General features: G+C 31.9%; 1 protein-coding gene across 6 annotated transcripts in view; it reads right to left on the bottom strand.

The window, feature by feature from the left end:
- Positions 1–16,034, bottom strand: part of Diaph2 (diaphanous related formin 2) — a 722,722-nt gene that overhangs the window by 503,132 nt on the left and 203,556 nt on the right. For all 6 annotated transcript variants that reach the window (XM_013115224.3, XM_040744363.1, XM_040744364.1 and 3 more), the window contains 5 exons: positions 14,284–14,420; positions 13,197–13,305; positions 3,737–3,847; positions 2,566–2,684; positions 720–836 (listed from right to left, as the gene is read on the bottom strand). In XM_013115224.3, the coding sequence (XP_012970678.1) occupies positions 720–836; positions 2,566–2,684; positions 3,737–3,847; positions 13,197–13,305; positions 14,284–14,420 (593 nt within the window). The remainder of the gene's footprint in view (positions 1–719; positions 837–2,565; positions 2,685–3,736; positions 3,848–13,196; positions 13,306–14,283; positions 14,421–16,034) is intronic.

Below are 16,034 nucleotides of genomic sequence, written 5' to 3'. Positions count from 1 at the left end.
AGATCTGGAAGAATAGTACTGGTCCTTAACCTCAGTGTGGTGAACCACTCTTTGGAGAACTAAGAAAAATACAACTCTACTCTTTGAAGGGGATTTTAATAAGTCTACATATGGAATGAAAGTACCTGTCACACATCTCTACTTCACAACAATACCCATAAGATGAAAGGATGGTATTGGCTAAGGAGATAACTCAGTGGATGGAAGCTACCAGTTTTTAGATATAGATATCATCTATTCTAAAGCTTAAATCTATAGGTTATCATCATATTCCCTGATTTTAAAAATAGTTTCATTGGACAAAATGTAAAATATAGACAATTCTTTTCTGCTAAAGATCACATATTTACTAAACACTATAAAAACAAATGATACAAGATTACTTGTTAAAATAAGAAGATTTAAAACATTCTAGCAGCTCCAATGTTTTCACAGGTTTATCAATATCAAGCAGAAAAATTCATTAAACACTCAATAATATATGACAGGTTAATTTATACTTATATTCTGGTTCCTTGTGTGCACCATAGTTATATGCAACTATCTTTTCTGGCCCAATTAAAATAAATGAATTCTTTTAAAAAATGTTGCCTAAAGTATAAGACCCTTATATTTTATGTATATATAACACACATATTTCCTCAACCAACTACCTTGTTAACTTCCTTTTAATATTCAATTCAAATTATGCATGTAGTAATCTCACATATGAACCTTACCTGACATAATAATCATTTCTGATAAGCAGAAAGTGCTGTAGAATGGACAATAAATAACTTTCAGCTGCAGTGTCTTTCAGCATGTTATAGAGAAGATGGTAGACTTCATTCATATCGGTAGAAAGAGAGTAAAGGAAAACATCAAAGATTCTTGATGAATTGTGCATTTATGACTAAAGCAGCCTAATTTTTAAAATAAAACATTTACTTCTTAGTTTCCATTATAGGTAATAATGTTTCAATTTCATAATATAGCATTTAAACATCTACAGAAAAATAATAATAATAACAATCCTGTAATTAAAGAAGCAAGCCTAAAGTAAATTTACAAGAGTTCTTGGATATCAACACCTTTAATAATCAGTAATCCATTATATTATCAACTTCACATAATAGTTAGGGCCACAATGCCATTGACGAAGGAGGTTTTTGTCTTGATCTTTCTGTGGTTCTGATAGACCCAATGCTATTTTATTTTTATTCTCAGATAAAAGAGATATCAAGCAACTATTCAGCTGTCAAAATATCACAAAACTAGCTTTATTTTAAATATCCAAATAAAGTAAATCTAAAATTGCTTGTGTTCATACATGACATTATGAAAAGTCTAAGGACATTATGACACTTTTTTCTTGGGATATAAATCTAGTGGTGTAGATGATGGTAGTAATCTAGAAAAATCCTCAAGAATGGACTCACATTATATGTACTGAATATATTAAAAGTCCACATAAAATAAAGGTAAAAGGCAAGATGCAATCAAACATCTAGAAATACCATGAAATGCGCAGTATAATTAAACATGCAATGCACCAATTTAAATACCACATGAGAGTACTGAGATCAAGTATCATAAGGACCTTAATCATAAGGACCTTAAAATGCTACAGAATTATCAAATGATTGATTACATCAATGAATATCAAGCATATTTATTGATAAAAACTGTTTTTACTAATTTTGAATTAGTTTTATTAACATTTAATTATTTCCTATGATAACATTTCTATTCATTGTAACTATGTTTACTCAATACTTTATTGTAAAGAGAGAGGAAGAGTACATTAAAATCAAAGTACTAAGGGAGTTTCAAGTAGGGAAATATTGGAGTTTATTTAGAATACTGGAAGAATAAAGATAAGAAAATATTAACGGTAGAAAAGCACAGCTCAGAGGTTACTTTGATTCCTAAGTGTTTTCGTATGTCATAGAATCCAAAAGTATGAATTTGAATGTGATGGAGACAAGTTGAAGAACTATGACAATAATATATATCTAACAATTTCACATCACACAGCTGGCACAGGAAGATTATAAGCTGTTGTATATGATGTAGGTACTTTTACAATACTGCTTTGTTATAGAAAGCTACTATTTTATCTAACAATTTTGCTATGATTAAGGAATATAAATATCTGATAAAAATAAGGTACTCATTTCCAGAAAATTTTGCCTATAAGTGGAATAGCATTTAATAAATACAAAGTATCTCCTAGCTAGTATCATATATGAACTCAAAGAACTTTTGCTCATTCTTATTGGTAAGATATAGTGCCTTGGGTTCTTAGGCTCTTGCTTATTCAGGACCACTGAGTCCAGAGTGTATATCTAATACACTGAACCATTGTGCAGACTTCAATAGTCTGCATACATCATCAAATCACAGTAGCAATTCCTCAGCAAAAGTGGATATCAAGGATAGCATCTGATGGAGTACTAACATAAATAAGCAGTTATAAATTTGTTCATAGAAAAAATAACTCTAATGAAATATAAAAAATTATCCTCAACTCCTGCTTTTAAACATAAGTGTAAAATCAGGTATTTATTGTTTGTCAAAGGATATTCCATTTCAGCTCGAATGTCATTGAGTCGATGGGATAATTCAGTTAGATCATCTTCTTTGTTCTCTTCAAACACTCTCAACTGAATATCAAGCTCATCATTGTCTTTTGCTTTAAGACACTAATATAAACAATAAAATTCAGCAAATGAATGACATTTTGAAAATAACACATCTGCTAATCAAGGACAGAATAAAATTACTCATTTGTACACAGATGCAATTTTAAATATTGACCCAAGACCTTGCTTTCATAAAAGAATATAAACATAGCTTAAGATTTGTATTTCAAAATGAAAGAACCTCATACCATTCTTTACATTTTCTTTCCATGCTCTAAATCTTGAAAATTAATATTAAAAATCTTAAAAATCACTTCTGTAAGAACAAAAAACGCCATTAATTGCTACAACCCAAATTCGATGATGTCATTTTGACTAAACATACTCATCAGAAATCACAAAAGAAATCATGCGGTTAGAACATTCACAGGTGCCTCTGGCACCAAGCAATTGAAGCAAATAAGGATCCTGTTCACATATGAGAGCTGCTGGTAGAAGAAACATCAGTGTTTGCCAATGAAACAATATTGGATATATCCACCACAGTCCATGGTACATCCCATGCTCAGGAATAGTCAGCCAACACAAAACATATTTCTTGATGTTTTGATGTTGTTTTAAAGAGAGAGAAAGAACATGAAGTTGGATCGGGAGAGATGCGGAAAGATCTTGGAGGAGTTGAAGCTTGTTTCTCTTTTGAAAAGATCTGAAGCATACTAATAAGAATAACATATTTAACCAAAATATCCGAATATACTAGTCAAACCTCAATATGCATACTTATGCTGCCTATAAGTAAAATCAATCAATAGTATCAATGGAGAAAGCAGGAAACATTTAAGTGAAAAACAAATTTGCAAATATATATATTATATATAATTTATATTTATATACATCCCATCATTAACTGACTTATGAATCGTCCATTACATAGTCAGATTAATACTACATATATATGTACACACACACACACACATCTTACAAAGTGCCTATTTTATTTGAGGAAATAACAAAGGACAAATGTGTGCTTTCCTTGAAAAACTGCACCTTTACTTGGAGGAGAAAACAAGTTAAAAGTTCAGTAGTACAATAAATAGATACATTCAACTTACTGGGAGCAATGCTTTTAGTCCAGAACGGAGGAATTCATTCCTCAAATGAATTCGAAAATCAAGATCATATGGAGAAGTGACAAGTGCATTTATGAACTGCATGCAGGCCACCTACAAAGAGAAAGTAAATTTCATTTATATATTTAGGTACAGTTAAGAAATACTTAGCTGATACATGCAGCCAAAACATTCACTAAAGGCAGATGAAATGTAAGCATTTCTGCATATATATTGATATGACTCTGTATTATTAGCAATTAAGGTTATGATATCCAACATAATTATAACAATGATATGAAAGTGAAGTGTGTGTTTGCTTTGCTAACCTATATGAAAGGATATTTAACGTTCCCAAAGAAATCCCAGGTTCCCAAATAATAAACCCTGAGCCCTATGAAAATATCATGAAATGCATTCTTCATATCTGATTGTCCACAGATAGTAATGGAACTAATTTCTAAATAGCTATAAACATTTCCAATGTAAATCAAAAATTTTGTGAAACTACATTACATAATTAGGAGATATCATTGTATTAACATGTATTCTTTCCATGGAAGTTCGTAAACTGATGTAAGTATATAAGCAAAAGAACAGACTACAAGGAAACTCAAGGAAAATACCAAATTTTACAAAAATGATAAGCATATATAGAAAGATAAATAAACTAAAAATGTTGAAACCACAGTTTGATAAATATATCACATAAGTATGTTGACTTAAACACACTTTGCATTATATATCATTTTTCAAAACAATGAGAAAACATTTAAAGTATATTGCTTTACTTTAGCATCAAAATGTTGTAAACTCAGCTTATTGGCCAAATGTAATAAACCAAAAAATGATGGTTGTCTTGTTTCAAATAGAAAACTGAGCTTGTTAACAAAGTTACCAGATAGAAAAAAAGTAACTGAGTATTCATAGAATGAACATTTAGACAATTAAATGTGTATCACAAACTTTGCATCACCTTAAAAGTAATACTAGAAGTGCTGTTAAGAATTTTAATTCTAATTTAGTACAGGCCCCTCTTTATACAATAAGAACCTGAATAAATCATTATAGAGTCTCAATAGGCTAGTATATGTGTTTATATTTTGTGTACAGTGCTATATTATTTTCTTGAATGAGTGTTGTTAAGTAACAATTATGGTATGACAGAACAAATCAAAGTACATGCCCAATTGAAAACTAATAGGCAGAAAAGTTGACATCTGCTAGGATTCTTTTTGCCAGAAGAAATTCTAGCTTGATAATGTATACTATTAATACTTTACAAATAAAGACTGTATTCTCATAAAAAACAGGTTAACATATCTTTTTACAATATCTTTATAGAAATAGAAGTATGGTATTAACGACATAAAATAGTAAAACTTAAAATTACTGACTACATCAACATCAACATGATATTATATATTACTATAAAGACATCATTACTATGAAGTACATTATAGATAACATATGCAAACAGCTGAATATTTTAAAAAGGAGAACACAGAGTCTACCATATAAAGTAAGTAGGAGATAATTTAAAGACAGTAGCCCAAAAAGAAAGGCAATGAAATGTCATTTATAGCTCACCAAATTCTACAAGATATGTCATTAATAACATGCCAACGGCAAACTAAAATTCCTAGGGAATTATATTTAACGACATACTTACTAGTAATGTAAGAAAAAAACTGTTTTTTGTCTTTATCTACGCTATGGTTATGCCTTTCAGCGAATAATAACAGGAATTAAAAACTAAAAGTATCAAAATATCTTAAATTGAAATTTAAATAATTATTTCAAGAAGCACAACACATTATTATGAAACACCACGGTGAGATTCCAATATACAAAATACAAACAACTAAATACAAAAATCTACACTCTTATCATCTCTATTGTTTAATTTTTATAAATTATTAGACATTGTATTCGCATCTTAGTGCAATTTACACCCTAAGTAAGTACCCTAAAGATGTATATTACTGCTATATTTCTTTCACACATGGAAAAGTTGAAGCTTGCAGAAGATAAATAATTTATGCAAGGTCAAATAGCAAAAGGAAATAATACTTCTAAGTTATACTATTTTGCTACAAATGGAAAACAATTTCAAAATATTTCAGACATCTTAGAGACTCCATACAAAGACGCATGCAAGAAAATATTTTAAGTATGTATAAGGTGACAAAATTTATCTATTTTGTCATGTTGGGTGAATTAGGAACATCTACATCACAGCTATCCATAATTTAAAAAGCATGAAAATGAAGTCACACTATGTTATCTAGAACAACAAGTTACCAAATATATACTGAAATGCGAATAAAAATAGGAAAGGACAAACTGATGCTTGGTTTGGAGTAAATCTCATTCCATATATACTCCAAAATTATCATATAGAGGACACCCCATAATCCAAATTAATGCCTTCTCTTTCCCTTTTGCTACTTCCCAAGGCATTCCACATTATGTGCAAATGCACATTCAAACAAAAGTACACGTGTAGAGGTTCACATACATGCATATTACAAAACACTACTGTTCAAAACAGGCTCTATTAATCACGGATTAACTTCAATAGGAACTAAACCAAGAACTTGATTTCACTAGCTATAGTCGAATGGCATGACAAATACATGTGATTTACAGGTCCCTCATTGGACAGTATGGATAAAGAATATTGCAGGAAATTTGACAGAACAGCACTGCATGGTAAACATTAAGGAAGATGGGGTTCTGGCCCGTTAGAGCCAGGACTGAAATAATTACAAACCTCATTCTGAAATAACAAAGCTTTCAAATCGTTGATGCTCAGCACCCAGGGCTATAAATCTTTAAAAATGTGACTGAACTCTATTGTCCTCTTGCAGAGATAAATCAATCTGCTTTTAAAATAATCCCCTCCATAGATAAGAAGTAAACAACCTAAAATTGTTTCATATGTGGGTTATAAACATGAGGTGATCTCCCTGAGTTCAAAAAGCTCCTAAGCCAAAAAGAGGAAACTAGCACCTCTTAGTGTAATACTGGAGTCTTTCTACACATTAGAATGTGCCAGTCTAGCATTGCTAAATACAATTTATCTTCACCTGATGCCCAAAGAATAAAACTGTACTTGAACTGAACAACAGAAATTCAAATAACGAGACTCTTCATTCTCGTTGAATTTTTTTAATGGCTTTAGCTTTCAAAATGGTTTCCCATGTTTATTTATGTTTCTAATATGGAGTCAGTGAGAAAGAAAGTGTTTAACAAATCACAGGAAGACAATAAATTTTGCTCATAGAATAAAACATGCAGTGGCAGGGCCATAATTCATATGTTAAACCAGTAAGGACAAGTAGTGCCTGTTCTTATTAAATTGTTTTTGACACAGGAAATTTTCATATTATCTGTATTTTATTCATATAAATATCACATATACTGCATATGTATACCTGCTCTTATGCAAGTGCATATAAAATACATTAATAAAAATGAAATACATATGAGCATCTTCACAAAATATCTATGAAAATAAGAAAAGCTTTCATTTATTTTAACTAACAAGTTTCAGAAACTGCAAACATTATTCTGCCTGTTTGATCACAATTCTTAGAGTTATGGAGTATACTAATTGCCAACTCTAGGGCATTCTCAGACAGATTATCCATATTGCCATTAGCTGCGACAAATTGTTCTTTTAAAATTTTATTGACACTGTCACACATTTGACCTTATTAAGTGCTTTGTTGACATCAACAAGGTCTTTCTTTATCCTAGCCACAGCAGGAGTTATTGGAAAAGATGGTTTAAGTCAAAATAAGTACTTCCTAAGAACTGTACAAATGCACAGTACAAGTTAATTAAGTCAAGAAATGGAGAAGGATTTCTAGACAAAAGAAATTATTTATGTACAAAGGATTAGAGGTAGAGGGAGGAAATTGCACAAAAAAGGTTCAGAAAGCACAGCGTAGTAAGACTACTTCAAAAAGTAGATGCAGAAGACTAGTGAAAGACACAACTAGAGAGAAAGCAGTGAGCAGATGATGAAGTGCTTTTATTTATTCATTTGGGAAGGAGGGACACAAAGACTAGATTTTAATCCTAGAGGTCATAAAAAGCCTTTGAAGGATTGTAAGCAGTGATGTGCCAAAATGGCATGTCAGAACAGTGACTTTGCAGAAGAGGATTTAAAGGGTTAGAATGAAGGGTAGACGATTTAATAAAAAGAAGTCAGCACAAAGTTTAAAATAAAGAGAAATCCCTGAAATTGAAAAAGAAAACTGGCAGCAGCGTAATGATTAGAGAGATACTGTGCCTTGAAGAAGTACAAAATTAGCATAGTGGGATCCACTATGTAGTGACTGAAGCAATGCAAGATATATAGTAAAGGTGGATTTGAAGCCAACAATTAAATTATTGGCGTATGTTAATTGTTACATAGTGATCAGGAAGGAATACAAGAAAATGGTAGGTCGTGGTGAGTGAAGGAATTAGAGAGGTTAAGGATGCATAACTTCAAGATGACTATAGCTAAAGGCAATACCTAACTTGAACATAGTATGTTTGAAAGTGGAATGGGATGCAAAGAGCTAAGACAAACATATATCTTGCTGAACCCAGAAAGATGGATAAGACCGTGGGCAAATCATCAAAATGAGAAAAATGAAGACCCAAACGTCCCAAGATACAACTTTCTCTCACATGCACAAACCTTTGGTTTTAGTTTCCACAAGTGCATAAGAGGAAATAGATCCTAAAATCGGAAAGGGATCCTTGGGAGGCTTGGAAAAAGTTATCTTTTCAGAGAGGTAGGTGAATCTCTATGACATGAAAATGAAATGGGAGATACTGGAGGAAGAAGAAGATCAGCATAGAACAGAGCATAGAGAAAGCATAGATGAGCAGAAAAGCACAGAAAAAATAAAGTATGAATGAAAATTTTATAGTGAACCCAATCAATTGGTTTTATCCTTATTTTAAAAGAAAATTTGAAAAAATATAAAATGAGCTCTTGGACTTAGCAGAAATAAGGTCTGTACATACACACAGAATCTTTAAGCAAAACAGAAACAAAAGAAAAAAGGAGAGATTAGTATCATGGAAGTAAAGGAGAGGGCATTATAAAGTTCTGATCAATGATTTCAAACAGTGCTAGAAAGATAATGTGATATCTTTTAAAGTAGTCGGTTCCTTTTCAAACACTGAGAGTCACTCTTACTTACCATTGTAACAATAAACACAATTACTCATCTTTGAAACAGATTGAAAAGTGAAGGTATACTTGAAGTCAGAATTTTTCATGTTCCAATGAAAAAGCAACACCACTGTCCAAATTTGTCTACACAATGGTGCACTACTATATAGATAGATAGATAGATAGATAGATAGATAGATAGATAGATAGATAGATAGATAGATACATGTAGATATACACACATATACATGCACACAGAAGTAGTATAGGCTTGGGACTCAGCTCATTGGCAGTTACCTTAATTTCAGTAGTTTACTAAACTTCGACCTAGCTCTCCCTTCCTGTCAAGCTGTTTTTGGTCACATCTTCGGGATCTTAAAACATGGGTCTAGGAAAAACCCTCTCCCAAACTTCCAACTTGTGCCCTTAGTCTGCCATGAACAGAAATCAGATGCTCAGTCTCAATATGATAATGCAAGAAAACAGAGTTAGGTTCTGATTAAAGGCCAACAGGTCTTTCTTGTCACAAAACTGGTTTAATAGACTTGATAATTTCAATGAAGGGCCAATGATTATTATCTTCATTTCATTATTGGTTCTAATTTATATGCCAAGAGGATAACTATACTAAGTATATGTGGTATACCTTAGTGAAGCTATCACACATTATGAACAATACATTGCATGAACTGCTTTTGTATACCATATTCAATTATTATACCAGAAGAACTTCTCCATTTTTCTGATACACTAGAAAACAGTTTAATGTGTAATAATCATGCTATCAAATTTGTCTCCACAATTTCTGAAATCCTACAAACACATGGATGCTTTCTGTCTAATTGTAGCCTAGGAAAATGGGCAATTTTAATATTCATTTATTGGATGTTAATGTTACCCTCTCTACCCATAAAAGATAACTAATGGTCAGTTTACTTTGAATTTTTCTGTCTTGCTGCATAGAAAAAAAATTCAAGTGGATGTCTGTATAGTCTTCTGTTTTAATTTCTAAAATAACAGGCAGACTATGGGGGCTTCCATTTTCACACACTATAAGCCCTTCTTGCCCCAATTCTAATTTAATACTGCTTCTTTATTAGAAAACATCAGCAAAATTCTTATCTTTCAAGGTCAACTTCAAGTATCACCTCATGAGATACTTCTATAATTCTCAGGTTTGCTGTGTGATCAAGATGAGAGGACATATGTAAATTGTAATGTTATGTGGCAGAGCACTCAAATGTGATATTTTTAATTTGTTACTTATGGGAGTTTGATATTAAATCTTGCTAGATACTCAAAGATAGAATTTGAATAGGTACAGAAACATGACCTTCCCATGTATCAGGAGATTTGCTAGAACACAGGTATATATTCAGCTTTGGAAGCAAAAGGAAAATATGCATGGAGAAAATATACATGAATATTTATGAGCTGATACACATGTTGGTGTATACACACATATCAGCATTTAAGTAGATGCATGTAAAATGGCAATTATTAAAAACAAGTGATAAAAATAGGGGAAATGTTCCTGAGAAGAAAAGCAAAAATGCATTAAAAACAGAATAAATGGATATTCAGAGACCACCCAGAAAGAGTGGTGCCCAGAATAGCAAGGGAAGTGAAATTGTCAAGGAGGACATGTTGATCAGTGGTGACAAAGCCACCATTGGGAAGAAATCATTGGTTTTGAAATTATACGACCATTTTAGGACTGTGACAAAACTAAGCTGTGAAAGGTAATTTAGAAAATAGAGGAAATAAGTATAGATTCTTCTTTTAGAGACAAGTGCTACAAAATAAAAGGCAGATGAGAGGCTAGCCAGTGTAAAACTGCAGGTGATACAGTATGGGAGACTGAATAGTGCAACTAAGCTGAACGTAAGGGAATGAAGAGACTACATATGTTGATGTGATTTAGCCCTTATCTGTTCCTGAAACTATTGAAAGTAATGAAATTCTATCATAGCAGAGCTAGAAAACATCTGTAAGAAATTGTTAGTTTAAAATATAATTAGTTCAGTATTTTAACAGAATTACTTCATGACATTCTAATAAGAGATCTCAGGACACTACCAAAATAGAAAAGTAATTCTGTTAAAATACAACACAAATTACATTTCTTTAAACAACGGAGTTTAGCTTTTGTTTTTCATTTCAGTATTCTGAACATATTTTATAACTTTTACAGGATATTTTCTCATTCACATTAAACATGCCTAATAAACCTACTTCACAATTCTTGGGAGAGTACTAGGCTATGTATGTAATAAATTACTAAACTTTGTAGCTCATTAAAATAGGAAATTTCAAATTGTAGTTTGCATATGTTTGCATCCATAATCAGTATTCAAAAATTTCTTGAATATTTAGCAAGATGTCTACAATCTCTCCATATGGTACTTGCTAAACACTTGCTACTTAACCATTCGATTCTGTGCAGCACCACGAAGGCCACAGAATGTCAGTAGTGTTTCACTGGTTGGGGCAAACTACTCTACATTGACAACGTCACTTCTTTATGGGGCCGTACTGCTATAGTGGACACACAATATAATTCTGGATGTATATATCAAAAAAATTTTAAGTTCAAACCATCATTCTAAACCTTAACAGCTTTGTGATTCTTAAAGAACTGATCATTTAGCCTGTGTGCAACTCAGTTCCCTGATCAGTAAACTTAAGATAATATATAACACAGAATCGTGGCTGAATTTTCATTTAAATATTTTTAACTATGCAAATATACTTGTCCCACATATGGCAAACTGTTCCAAATGCAATGAAAACTTTGAATCTAAATAAAATGCTTTAGTCCTGTTAAACTTTGAAATTAACATACAGGCTTATATGCATGTCTGGCAGCGAAAGCCATCTAGTCAAGCAAGCACAGCCAACACAGCAACAAGGACAAAACATTGGAGAAGACATCTGAAAATGCACAGTTCAGGCTTTCCCTAGAAAGTATGAAATTTTACTGAGACTAAAACTAATAATGTGAAAAACTGTGTAATAGATAGGAAACGACTAAGAGGAAGTTATCAATTTTAAAAGCACCAATGCAAAAATGATTACAATAAAATTGATCAATGTACTCATCATAGTTGGATACAACACTTTTCAAAGATCTTTACATTTCTGAAGAAACATTATGTACAGTTTCACAATAATACAGATTTTCTTTAGAGAGGCCAATTCGCGTGTTGAACACTGTTTCCAACTGTTACAGAAAAGATAGCAATACTTCATACAACAATAAAAAAGAAAAATCAATTATGTTTGTTTCACATCAAGTAAAAAATTTTCATATGTATACTCACTAAAAATAACTTTAAAAAATAAACATAGTAGAAATATCTCTTTAAGTGATGATATAACTTTTTAGAAGATATTTCATGGAGCATCAAATGGTATGTACACTATCTAAAACAAAGAGCACGTTGATATCAAATTCTGGCTCTTTCACACCATTTCCACTTATACAAGTGACGGAATCTTATTCTGCCTATCCACCTGATAGATATATGGATAATACTTAGGAAGTTGATTTGTTACAAGAATTAAACCAAATTATATTCGCAAATAAATGTGCCATCCAGCAGCTCTTGTCTCTAAATACAGGGAATAAAAATGACTTCTCATCCCTTAAGACTAATATATCCTTTAATAAAGTAAGACATTTCCTGAAATCACTAGAAACGAAGGATTTTGTCACTTTTAGAACTAAGCATGTTTAGACTGGTCTACAGAGTTTTCACAGGGTCTTGACACAGGGGATACAATTCAACCCCTTTTGCATTGGTGAGTCAGATTTCTGACTGTCTGGAAGGCACAAAAGAAATATACTGAATTCTCTTTTTTTAATTGTTTTTTTTTTGTTAATTGAAACCCAGGCCAATCAGGACCTTGTAACCCTAACCCTGACTCAGATATCTAATTGATAAAGAGTACCATGCTATGACACCATACCTGACTATTCTCTTACATTTCTACAAATGCCTATAGCTTCATTAAATTGGTCAAATAGTACCGACTAAACTGTTTGTCCTTTGACCTGTATTACTACTCAGGTTTCAATTTCCCAATAATTATTATAATGCATGCCATATTAGTGACAGTGAAGAAGCAATTTTCATAATTTTTAAGGGTTTTCAAATGAACAAAACTATGAATAACACAAATAATTGTACTTTTGCATTCCATTCTATAAATGCCAGCTGAAAATGAATCAGTATAATACAGACACTCTTCAAGTGATTTATGACAAAATGACCTCACCTGGAGATGCAAGGCTTCATGGCTTTGCAATCCTTCCACAATTGGTGAAAATCGTTCTCTGTTATTTCTCTCAGCTGCAGCAGTGATAGCCCCCAAAAGTTTGTCTAGACTATAGACAAAAATGAGAGAAAACAGAAATGAGGAATATTTCATATGATAAACATAGCTCATTCTATATTTTATTCTTAGTGTTTGATGTTTATATAGACCATTGAAACTTTCACATCACAATACTTTTAATAGATAAAACTTCCAAATATAACACAATGTGTTTTTTATTTTTTATTTTTTTGGTTTTTACGAGACAGGGTTTCTCTGTATTGTTTTGGAGGCTGTCGGTCCAGCCTGGCCTTGAATTCACAGAGATCCGCCTGCCTCTGCCTCCCGAGTGCTGGGATTAAAGGTATGTGCCACCACCGCCCGGCAACACACAATGTTTTTAAAATATTGGTGCTGTGGAACAGCTAACTGGCGCTAATTAACATACATAGTACTTCACATGCTAATGTTTTATTTATGAGCTGCTTTTGTTTATGTTCCAAACATTTACTTGCAAACTTACACTATGCTTTCTTTTGATTCGATAAGTTCATTTCATGTTAAGTCACCACACAAGATAAATTAAAATATAAATTACAATAGTACAAAGGATATACTTGTTTCAATTAAAGATGCCTGGAACATACATGTGCTCATGCACGTGAGTGAGTGAGTGAGTGAGTAATTGAGTTTGAGTGAGTGAGTGAGTGCTTGCGTTCCTGTGTGTGTGTGTATGTGTACACGCGTGTTTGTGTGTGTGTGTGTGTGTGTGTGTGTGTGTGTGTGTGGTATCCTCTGTGTTACCAAAACAACGTTTTAAACTTAAGAAATTTCCAATTAACTAATGTTATTTTCAGTGAGACAAAATTCCATTTATTCATTTTAAATTATTTAACAAATTTAGATTATATGATATCCAAAAAGGTAAGATACAGAAAAATAAGGATATCAACCAAAATACTATTTTTCTGTAAGTTATCAAAAAGAAAAACCGCTAATTTGTGCCATGTCATTTTCAATAAAATAAACAGAACATATCGATACTTACATGTTCTCTTCCCCAACAATGCAAATAGCAGACAGTATTTTTACTATTTCAGTCATCATATTGGGCTGTTTGGGGTCAACTGCTCTTGCCAACAATAAAACACTCCTCTCATCTCCTAGAATCCTTTGCAGTCCAAACTAAAAACAATCAAACAAAATGGAAATGTCTATGGAACATATTTTTCATTCAAAGAAACCAAAAGTAAAGAAATTATTTTAAAAAAATACCTTCACTGTCCCGTTAGGTATCTAATTATGTAAATTCTCCTCAAATGCAATTATTCATTTTTAAATTTTATTTGAAATGACTACATCTTAGAAATTTTGAGTCATGAAAAACATGATTTCATTATTCCTCAATAAAATTTTTGAAAATATTTAGGAGGAATGTGGGAACAACTGGAATTTCTGTAAGAAACAAGAACATATAAAACACACACTGCCTATATTTTCTAAAGCTATTTTTAACGTCTTGATATTGTTGGGAATGTCTGGAATTTGTGGTTAAGTTTTCCAATACATTTGCATTAAAATTTGAAGTAAACACAGGAGGGAAAAAAGCTGAAGTGCTTCAAGTATACTATATACTAGCTGAAGTACTAAAAATATGATATGGATTTTCCCCTATTTCCTTGCCCTTTTATATCATATTTCTAAGCTAGCAACACACATCATAGACTAAGACATATGCCAGTCAGAAGACGGGCAATGAAAATATCAGTCTCATTTAATTTCTAGGCATGAACCCAAGTGTATATGCACATGCCATACAAATGCCAAGAGGTATATTTTCAAATAAAAATTTATTGTTAAAATTAATTAATTTTCACCTTTTTCACACAAAGTATATTTCTGTTTTCTCATTAAAAGTTTGCTTCATTTCAAGTTAGTTCCATGGCAACATTAAATTTCATTGGGAAAAATTACAAGATAACATTTGGCAAAGTACCAAAAATATGAACAGCATGAAGTTTCTTAATTTAAATTCTAAGAGAAAAGGGGACCAGGACAAACTTCTTTTTTTATAAATCTTATGTAACTTAGAAACAATCTTATTTTACATATCAATCCCAGGTCCCTCTCCCTCCCATCAAGCTAAACTTCTTAAATACGACTTTACTGTGGGCTTTAATAAACAAGGGAACATGCAAAATTTTATGAGTTTCTGACATAAGTAACCTCAGCTTCAAGGATCATTTATGTCATTTCAGATGAAATTTACCTTCCTCAATTTGGAAAATGTATTCCAACTTAAAGTGAATATATCACTGTGTGCTTTCTATTCAGAATGTCTGTTTTATGCATTGTTTCACATGCCTATAATTTAAAGGACTCGTTTATTCATCTGGCAAAGATATATATCCAATTCATAAATATAGCTGCACAAAAACTCCCATTTAGATTAGAATAATTTAGATGAAATCATCATATTCTTCAAAACTGCCAAAAAAAGTAAGAAAAAGAAAGTGAATCTTGCCATACCTGAGTATCTCCTATGGGATAGGGCTGTATAGGAAATCCTACGAACTAATATAACATTCTTTAGTAGTCAGTATTCTAATTACAATTAGTTGTTGCACTACAAAACTATGGTAGTTGACAACAATAATCAATAAAAATGTAGAACAAAAACTCTCAGAGCTGAATTTACAGAGGAGGAGACTGACTAGCCAGAGGCTAACTTATTTTTCAAAGGCCCTGTTTGCTTAGGACTGGAAATGTGATTTGCATCTCTGGTCTCCAGTGCTGTCT

Source organism: Mesocricetus auratus, unplaced genomic scaffold, assembly GCF_017639785.1.
Source record: "Mesocricetus auratus isolate SY011 unplaced genomic scaffold, BCM_Maur_2.0 Super-Scaffold_100003, whole genome shotgun sequence".
NCBI classification, from domain to species: domain Eukaryota; kingdom Metazoa; phylum Chordata; class Mammalia; order Rodentia; family Cricetidae; genus Mesocricetus; species Mesocricetus auratus.
This window is presented reverse-complemented; position numbering and strand designations above follow the sequence as displayed.